The sequence below is a fragment of the Microtus ochrogaster genome, chromosome 21 (assembly GCF_000317375.1).
Source record: "Microtus ochrogaster isolate Prairie Vole_2 chromosome 21, MicOch1.0, whole genome shotgun sequence".
Taxonomy (NCBI): Eukaryota; Metazoa; Chordata; class Mammalia; order Rodentia; family Cricetidae; genus Microtus; species Microtus ochrogaster.
The window spans coordinates 15747050-15757049 of record NC_022022.1 but is presented as its reverse complement, the minus strand read 5'-3'; the positions used below and the strand labels follow the sequence as shown (position 1 = coordinate 15757049).

The following is a 10000-nucleotide window of genomic DNA, read 5'->3' as shown; positions in this document are numbered from 1 at the left end:
GATCAACTCCAGCAATACAGTTGATGACAACAACCCTTAACTTCTCTGGAAATTGTCTTAAAGTCAAACAAACAAACAAAAACAACAACAGCAAAAACACACATCAATTGAAGACAGTTTGCAACTCAGAAAGAAAACTGAGGGTCTAATGAAAGTCTGAAATACCAGCCACCACTGTCTTTCCCCTCTCAGCTCCATGTCACACTAACCCACCCCAAGAGTGTATAACCAACACAGTAAAACTTCTTTTGTGCCAGCATCCACTTGAAGACTCTAGTATCCCTAGTGCCTCTCAGGGAAAAAGGTTCTGTCAGCATTTCTCAGAACCCCACCTCCAATCACTTAAACAACAAACTCAGGAAAATAGAGCCTAGTGGCCTAGAGTTCCTTGAACCCACGTCAGCTCTCACTGATTGACTATAGGCTCCACCTCGAGGGAACCATGCTAGCAAAAACTGCTGGTAACACTGGAGACCTTTACTATCACAGGATGATAAAGCCTGCACAGGAGGAGCAACTCACTGAGAAAACCAGAGATGGCTGCTCAGACCCAGCACCCTGGTTATAAAGTTAGGTGTCCCTTTGGAGGAGCAGGCACTATCATTACTCCATATACTGGTGTAATAGAGCTGTGGAAGAGAGATGCCCTAAAGGAAAAGACAGTGGCATGAACAGGCAGTTCTCTACATGAACTGAATTCACTTGAACACCTATATGGGGAAGTTCAAGCCTAAAAGTCGTCTTCTGAGCAATTGAGACTTTGATGGCAAACAATTAGGAAGTATGACATCTTCCAGAAAAAAAAATAATAAATATAGTTAGCATGGCAGAGAATTCACCAGGGAGAACAGGAGAAGCAGGTCAAACAAGCTCTTAACAAAAGCCCTTAAAAAAAAAAAACTCACCTCAAAAGCAACCCTCACCAATGAGTCCAAATTCAACTGAAGCATACAACAGGGTTATTGATACTTCTGGGAACTATACAAAATAGGTGTGCTATACAAACTAAGTGTGCTAGCAACATGAACCGACAAAGATTCAGAGGGAACTAAAAAGCAGGCATACGAGAGCTCTATAGAAACCACTGTACAAACCCCAGGGTACAGAGGACCTTGGGTCAACCCAGTGCATCACAAAACAAAGCAAAACAAAAGACATAAGTATAGGAAAGGAACGTGTGTGGAGTGGGTGGGGGGAGAGCATCAACAGGAGTGGCAGGGGGATAAAATAGGGTGTCTATGACAGTAATCAAGATGCATTATTAGCATCTATGAGATTTCAAAGAGCAAGTTTTCTAAAAAACAAACAAACTCAAATGTGCTTTTACCACACACACACCACACACACACACACACACACACAAAAAAAAAAAAAAACCCTGTACCATATAGAGATGTCAGAGATACAGACTGTAGGAGAGATAGACTTCTCCAAATCATCTACCCAGGCACTAAACAAAGCACATCTCCTATGTCCAGAAAGCACAAGATTAGTATGGCAAACTGCTGTATTAAAAATTCTTAGTTTTTAGAATAAATACATCTATGTCATATGCTCTGGTTAGGAAACGATTGAGGATGTCTCCAAAGGTTTATATGTTAGAACCTTGATCGCCAGTATGGTAACAATAAAGGGGTGGCTGGACATTTAAGAAGTAGTGTTTGCTTGGGGGAATTCTCTGAAAGTTCTTGGGTCCCTGCCGCACCATGAGTTTTCTCCTTTTCACATACTTCTGCCATGATGTCATCTGTTCAGATGTCATGGAGAGGAAAGAAGCACTGGGTTAGACCCCTCATACCACCAAAACAAGTGGCAAAATAATAATAACACAATAACAGTAAAACAAGAAAGCATAGCAGCCTATAAAGTATAGATACTAATGGGGTTCTAGAAGCCACTGTGAAATGTATACTGTCAGAATGGATAAAAAAAAAGCAAGACACAACCATACTGCGTTGTCATTAGGCAACACATCAACACATTATAGATTCAATGATACAAATAACATGAAAGACTGACAGATTTTTTAAACTGCCATGTAAATTATGACCCTATAAAAATATATATGGGAGTGGCCATTCTAATTTCTGAACAGACTTGAAACAATAAAGCATTGCTAGATGTAAAGAGGGACATTTAACAACAGAAAAGTCTTACCTATTTGGGAGTTTGAATAATTCAAAACATATATGCACCAAAAAAACAAGGCAAGATACACTTAACAAAACTGACAAAGTATAAGGGGAAACATATCAAGACAATAGCAGTAGTCAATAATAATGCTCCATATTAAATAATAGTTAGAAAACTAGACAGAAAAGGAAGGAAACAGAGGATTTGGACAAAATCCTCTGTAGAAAATGAGCAACCCAAGAGAGCAGAGCACACATTCTTCATGGGTATGTGCATGAAACTTTCCAAAAAGGAATTATGCTAGAGTTAAAACAAGCTTCTGTCTGTGGAGAAAGCTCAGTAGATAAAGCCCTTGGCTTGCAAGCATAAGGACCCGAATTCGGATCCCCAGAAATTCGCAGAAAGTCATACATAATAGCATGTGTCTGTAATTCCAGTGTTCCCACAGCAAGATGAGATATAGAGAAAGGAGAGTTGCCAGCAGCTGAAGGTCAACTAGCCTAGTGTACCAGCTAGTTGTGTGAACAAAGGGAAACCCTGTCACAGAATAGGCATAAGGCAAGGACTGACAGCTGAGGATGTCCTCTGACCTTCACATGGACTGTATATGAACAGGCCTGCACTCACGAACATGAACACATACATAAAAACACACAGGTTTACACATCACTTATATACTCACTCACACTCATGCATGTGCACGTGCGCGCACACACACACACACATACACACACATCCTAGATGAAAATTAAAAAATAAATTATGTTCTCCAAACATAATGGAATAAAGTTAGGTAGTGACAACAAGAATAATGTGGGAGAACAGTCACTATAAATACAATAATTTAAAAAACAGAAAGTTGCATATAGTGCATGCTTGCATTCTCATGAAATGTCCAGGATAGACAAATCTGCAGATCAGGGGTTGCCTAGGGCTGATGGGTGGAGGAAGTGGAAAGTAACCACTAAAGCATGTGGTTTGTTTGTGGAGTGATGAAGCCTGGCTGTGTATTGGAAGCATAATTATGAATTAACAATAATAAAATATATTAATAATATTAATATATTTAAAATGCTAAATGTTTTCTCTTATATGGGGAGTGGCAGGACATGGCAACTATATCTTGATAATGTTATCAAAAATCAATAAATGCTGCATTCGACAAGTTTAACTATACACTGTATTCATTTTAATTAACAACTTTGGGACTTGCTTTACTTGCATAAATGTGATAGAATTAGTTTAGGCATTCTCACAAATGACAAACATGAATATCTTTCTTCTATCAGGCTAGTTTTTTGTGTATTCCAAATAGGACATTCACACTCAAACTAAATGTTTACTCCTTGAAATGAAAATTTTCCAAGGCAAATGTGCACTTAAGAAAATGCACATTTAAAAGAATCTCATTTTATAGAAAAAAACTAAAGATAATTTTTTTTTATAAATACAGTGCTTTGGCTTACCTTTTCAGATTTGAATCACAAGAGTACCATGCAATAATATAAGTCAATAAAAGAAAGAATGAGTTTAAAGGTATTCTGGCCAACGTTTATATCAAACAAAATAGGAATCATGCAAGAAATGTGGCTGTATTTATTTTACCTTTTACATCCTCAATCCATATTGTGATAAATGATTACGTTTATCTACACCGGCATAGAAATGTAACTTTTGGAAATAAACATTCTGAATGTAATTTATTGGCTGCTTATCATGGTTACTTTTCTTTCACATAACACAAACATAAAGCATAACCTAGCATGAAAAATTGGGTTAACCTTTTATGAGAAGGCATTGAGTTGAATTCAGCGGATCTTGGGTAAAAAGAAATTGGATTGTGGAGAATGGTTACCAAGGATTTGACTTAATAATTTCCCAGATGAAAAGTGATATAAAATAAGAATACAGGATATGAGTGGTTGAGAGCTGCTCAAAACAATTTTCCCAAACAAGACTTTTTAAAACCCAAAGTCAATATCATCAATAAGAAAGCAGCTGGCAGAATAATAAGGGAGAGTTCTAAATTACATTCTTCCTAAGAAATGACCAAAGTCAGGGCCCTACCAGGTCACAGGGTCCCCTCTCTGGATAAATTGAGCACTTTAAGAAGCCCATTAACCCTTTCAGATATCAAGTTACTGGTAATAGAAGGGGACTTTTCTCTTTTCAAAGAATCTGGCTTTAAGTTTTCCAGTCATTTTCAGAAGCATTATGAGAATGTCAGAAGCATTATGGTACTGCAATGTGTACCAATGTGTGCATGGGGGCAGAAGAAAAATACCAATTTGAGAAAATTTGATGGTATGACTTTTGTTTGGTTTCAGAAAGGATTTAATATGATTCAAGCAGATTCTGCATAAAATCTGAGTTATGTACTGTCACCCGGTTTCTGGGAACATTACAAGTACATTCAGGAGTCCTGCAGCACACATACTGAAAGTTGTACCTGAGTTTTGGAGAGTGTGAAGAGTGACCGTTTGACTGCAATCATACCCGTTCTCTTCCTGGATAAAAACACTAATCCCTGGTTGTAAAATGTTGGACCTTGAGTATCATTTGGGAGCTCAAATTCCAGTTTCATGAGGTCATTTGGCCAAGCGTCCTTTCTAAAAAACGTGCCAATGTTTACATGACCGTATTTATTCATTAAATATTGTACCATCAAGATTTTCATCTTTTGTAATATTGGATTACAAACGAATATTTTCTACCTCAACACTACTTATCCTTGGTGTCATTCTGAACTATAAAAATGATACATATGTACTCACATTTGGAGTATACATGTTCAAGTTGATGAATTAAAACTGATCTTATTCAAATTGTGGTTAAATCTTATAATTGATGGCATACTCCGAGATTCCTATAGGCCATTTCCATGTATGAGGCTAACAGAAAGCAAATGATTAAATCATGCTGCTTTTATTTCTGCCTAACTTGTCATGCATCTTCATCTTGATTTCAAAATGTATTTTCTTCCACTTGCACCTGAGGAAACACTACACTATGTTCACCTAAGCAAATTCTCTCAACTCACAGGCAAGCAGATAGGCCATTGGTTAATGCATTTAATGTCCTAGCAAATTCTAGCGAATAGAAACCAACTTTTTGGTACTTACTTGCTGAGCTTCAGTGTCAGCCAATTACTGCACCATTTCTTACGTCTGTCATTACTCATAGGAGAGGGAGAGTTTAAAAAGAATCTCTCTGGCATTTACAAAGCAGTTTGTAAATGGAGACTTTAGATAAGCCCAGAGATGGTGTGGCCAGTTTTCTGCTTTATGGGGAACAGAGGACAGAACAAGCTTCATTTGGTCCCTCAGGTCTACGAAAACAGAAACAAGCAAGTTTGGAGTCTGAAGGCTTTGGAAGATGCTCGCAATTAGTCCTGGCCAAGGACTCTCATGTGTTCATAGTCATCTTCTAAATAAACTCGTAGGCATCACCTTAAGCTGGACCACTTTTCCAGGTGATGTTAATAAAGCAAAGTTGTCCTTTTTTCTTGATCTTTCCTACTAACTCCAATATTCCTTCTATTCACAGCGTCTAGCTCAATATTATTAATAAACAACAGATGAAGAAAGATTATGTAAATATTCTAAATATTCCTGTTAAGAACTTGCTAAACAATGTGTCTAGTGCTTTATTTTAAATTTGGTCTTAGATTTTAATTCTTCTATTTTTGCTGGCTACTTAAAGCAACAGTGTCTCATTCTTTCACTGTTAAACAGTGATTAGTAAGAGTGTGCCTTGATTATTACGACCACATATGGAAATTACCTGGTGAGCAATAAATTCCTATTCCACATTGAATTTTAGTTGTATTAGTAGGTTTTAGTTATTACGCAGCTAATGGGCTTTTGTGCTTCTAAATGTCAATTGTGAATATTTATATGTGGATTTGTTTTAAAAGTATAGGAACATGCAAAAAGACAAAGGCAACAGGCAAAGGGAAGCTATAAACAAGACGGAATGACAAGAAGTGATGTACCTCAAATGAAATCAAATTGATCATGGGTTCCTGAATTTATCATAGCTCCCTGACCTGCAACTGCAAAGGCAGATTGCCTACAGATGCCAATATGCTCTTTGCAAATTAGTATGGCACTATTGAAGTGTCATGAAATTCAAATATACACTTGAACATCCATGACATGTATGGAACCATACAGATAATGTCTGTAATACATAGAACTGTACATAAACTAATGAACTTGGGGCGAGACATGTAAGGGTGAATTTACATTACATTTCCATTCTGGGAAAGACAAGTCGGGTGAGAAAAATGATGAATTTGTAAACATCACAAAACTCATCAACTGGAAACACATGAACGGTTTCAGGATGCTAGTCACATCACCTGGGAAATTCAATTCATTTCCATTGAACAAATAGTTAACCTAAGTAAAATGGTTCGCACATCTTAAAACATCACATCTGTCATGTCTGTGCAACTAAGCAATCTGGGTTTTATCACTCGAGTCTCTAGTCATCTTTTGCCAGAATTTACAGGGTTTTTAAACTTATAAAGTAAATGCCACTCAATAGACTGATTTTTAAAAGGTTCATTTTCTTTTTAAAAGACTGAAAATTCATAAGAGGGACACGCACACACACATAAGCATATATATGCAAATATGCTAACGTATATGATATTAACCTGTGAGTCTTCCTTTTGCTTCCCTTGGTAAGAGGGTCTGTTCCCAAAATCTCGCACTGATTCAAGGCAACTACTTGCCACTGAACCAGATCCCAATTCATTGACTACACAATTCTTGGAAGATCAGAGCATGATGATGATATCTGATGCAGACACTGTTTTTTATTTTTCATTAAAATACAGCCCCTGAATACCATAGACTGGGTGACTTAAGCAACAAACACTTTGTTCTCACAATATTAGAGACAGAATAGTCCACAGTCAATTTTGTGCACAATTTGGTCCTTAGTGAAGATCCTTCTGCTGGCTTGTAGATTACTAACCTTGCCTTCTATCTCTTTGTTAAGAGCGTGAGAGTAAGTCCTCCACAGGGTTTTCTCATAAAAGCATTAATGGCATTATAAAAGTCCCACCCTAATGAGCTTAAATAGCCCTAACTCACTTCAAAAAGTTCCATCTCCTAATACTACACACTGGGAACTAGGCTTTAAAACATGAGCTCTAGTGGTATACAATTAGTCTGTAACAGACACAGAAAAGACTTTATCGTATGTGGAGCTATTAAAACACAGCTCACATTATATTTCAGCACAGACAATAGTATCTTAATATTTCAGGTGGAACCATAACAACTCCAGACTTTCTCTGTACCAAGAAGAAACTTTAGAACCAAAGCAGTGAGCATTTTATAGTATTGCTTACATTTACAAAAAGAAAAGAAAAGCAATATTACCAAAGAATTTAACACCAGCTCACAGTTATTTTATTTCTTTTATTCTTTAAGCAATTTACAGAACAAAACATTAAGAATATACTACGATATTGTATTAGCGGGGCTTTTTTACATTGTGAATTAAGAATAACATATCATGGGAAAGCATTTATAAAAGGATATTAAAAGTGTATGAAAGGAAAGAACACATGTTACAGCATACTGACTGGATCACAAGGCCCAGAATCATTTGAATTCAGGAGGTAAAAGTATATCAACATGCTAAAAAATAAAACACCACCAGTCAACTAATAAAGATGGAAGGAAAGATGCAGAGACCAAGGACAAAGCAAGACCTGAGTAAAACTTATGATTTTAAAAATTAAGTAAACTGAACATGTAACTTGTTTTAAAAAATAATAGTAAATCACATATTGACTAATTGTGTGCTGACTATAGGACTAACTGCCAAAAGGAAACACATGAAATAGCAAGCAGTTTGCATTACAATAAGAACTAGAGTGATCAAAGGTAATTTTTCTTTTTAACTGGAGGATGATCACAAGGAAGGGGCTCTGAGAAGGACGCTAGTAGCGGAAGGCGGGGAGCTAGACTCTTCAGAATAAAAGCTGTGAAATCATATAGTGTCGTGTTGTTCTTCTGGATCTGGAGTGAGTCTTAGCTTATAATGTTTACAAATACACAGCATTCTCATTTCAATCTTGTATCCAGAAGCTTGCTCTGTTTGGTTTCTTTCTTTTTTCTTGGGTAGACATTTGTGTGCACACACACATGAATGTGAGCCTGCATATGTGTGTATGCATATGTGAAGGTTTGAAGGTAATGTCATGTGTTTTCCAAAACCACTTCTCTCCTTAGCTTTTGAGGCAGGATCTCTCATTAAACCTGTGGTTTGTAGGTTATGTAGGATTGAATTAAGGTCTTTATATTTATTTAATGATCCTTTACCAAATGAGTCACGTCACTACCCCAAGGCCTCACTTTCTATACACTGTTTTTGCTGCTATAAATTCTCTACTCAGCTAGGTCACAACAAAGGGCTCTTGGATCTTCCCTAATTCAGTCAGCCATTGTAATGCACTGTCATATAGCCTATCTGCAGGCATGGTCTATCATGACTTAAATTCATCTGAATCAAAAATATCCATGCACAGTCTTTCCTTACAAAATCTCACAGCACCCCCATATCTCCCTCTGTCTCTCATCAAAAATACCACACTTTTCTCTGTGAACATGCACACAGAGGCTAGTCTACATGGATTCTCCTTTGCTTTTTCAGCTCATGCATGTCTGTTCATGTCAGTCACATGCAGATGGGTCTTTGCTATTTCTACCACAGCCTATACAAGATCCTTTTGAGGCTACCTGGATTGCACTATGATCAAACTCTCCAAGTTAGACTACTCGTTACTCGCTCCAGGCATAAAATTTTAATGCCAAACCTTTGCTTGCATCACCAAGAAGCAGTTGCCTTACATTACATTGAACACCTTAGTTCTAACTAAAAACCATTCCTTCCACAACTTAAAAATCAGTCTTTGCTCTGCTATGTTACATCCATGAGTCTCAAAAGAAGCAGCACTATTTGCTACTCCTTCCACACAGGATAGGATATCATGTGAGTATGCTTTTTACCATCAGACTGCCCAAGGAAACGCAAAAGCAAGCGTTCGCGATTATAATATCTATCTATCTATCTATCTATCTATCTATCTATCTATCTATCTATCTATCTATCTATCTATCTATCTGTGTGTGTTCAAAAATAAATATGTATGCATACATACACATTAACAAGATAAAAATCCTAGCCAAAAAAAAAAATCTGAAAGAAAAACCTCCTGCTGGAAGGTAAAAGGACATTCCCAGTAGAAAGACAAACAGAATCCTGTTTTCCTTTTGCTGTCATTCTCTCCTTCTGTTTCAGAAGACAAAGGAGACAGCACTCACAACTTGTCAGCAGTTACAAAGGTTTCAAGCCTGGTAATGATTAACAGCCCTGTAAAAGGAGGGAGGTCCCTTGGTCTTACTTTCCTGCCAAGGTGTAATCAGCAGCAGAACAGAGCTGTTCCAAAATCAGCACTTTCCAATGGGAAAGTCAAGGCAACACCACACTTACTGACTCTTTGATGTTCTAGAGTGGAAGTTTCAAATTTCAGTATACAAGGTATAAAAAACAGGGCCCCCAAAGCAAGAAAACCTGGAAACCACTGGAGAGAAAGAGCTGCACTGAAAATAAAAGGAAATCAAGCATGGTCACTGACTAAGTATAGGATCTGCACGAGCAACGTCAGTCTAGTAAACAGCTTGTGCCCCATTGCACCATTAAAACGTCAAAAGTTGATCCTCTACAAAGATATCCTGTGCAAGAAAGAGAATTTATCATTAGTAGCAAGGAAACTACAGAAAATTCCCAGTGCCTCACAGGGAGAGACATATTTGTAACAGGAAAATATGTTACAAATATATAT

At 37.2% G+C, this 10000-nt stretch overlaps 1 protein-coding gene across 2 annotated transcripts in view; it reads right to left on the bottom strand.

Moving 5' to 3' along the window:
* The window catches only part of Dpyd (dihydropyrimidine dehydrogenase), a 763700-nt gene that overhangs the window by 723415 nt on the left and 30285 nt on the right, over positions 1 to 10000 (bottom strand). The window contains exon 1 of one of the 2 annotated variants that reach the window (XM_013350051.1): positions 4583 to 4634. The exons of the other annotated variant lie outside the window; for it this stretch is intronic. Within the exon in view, the coding sequence (XP_013205505.1) occupies positions 4583 to 4627 (45 nt within the window). The 5' untranslated portion in view covers positions 4628 to 4634. Of the gene's footprint in view, positions 1 to 4582; positions 4635 to 10000 lie in introns of those variants that run through there. 2 annotated transcript variants of the gene reach the window in all.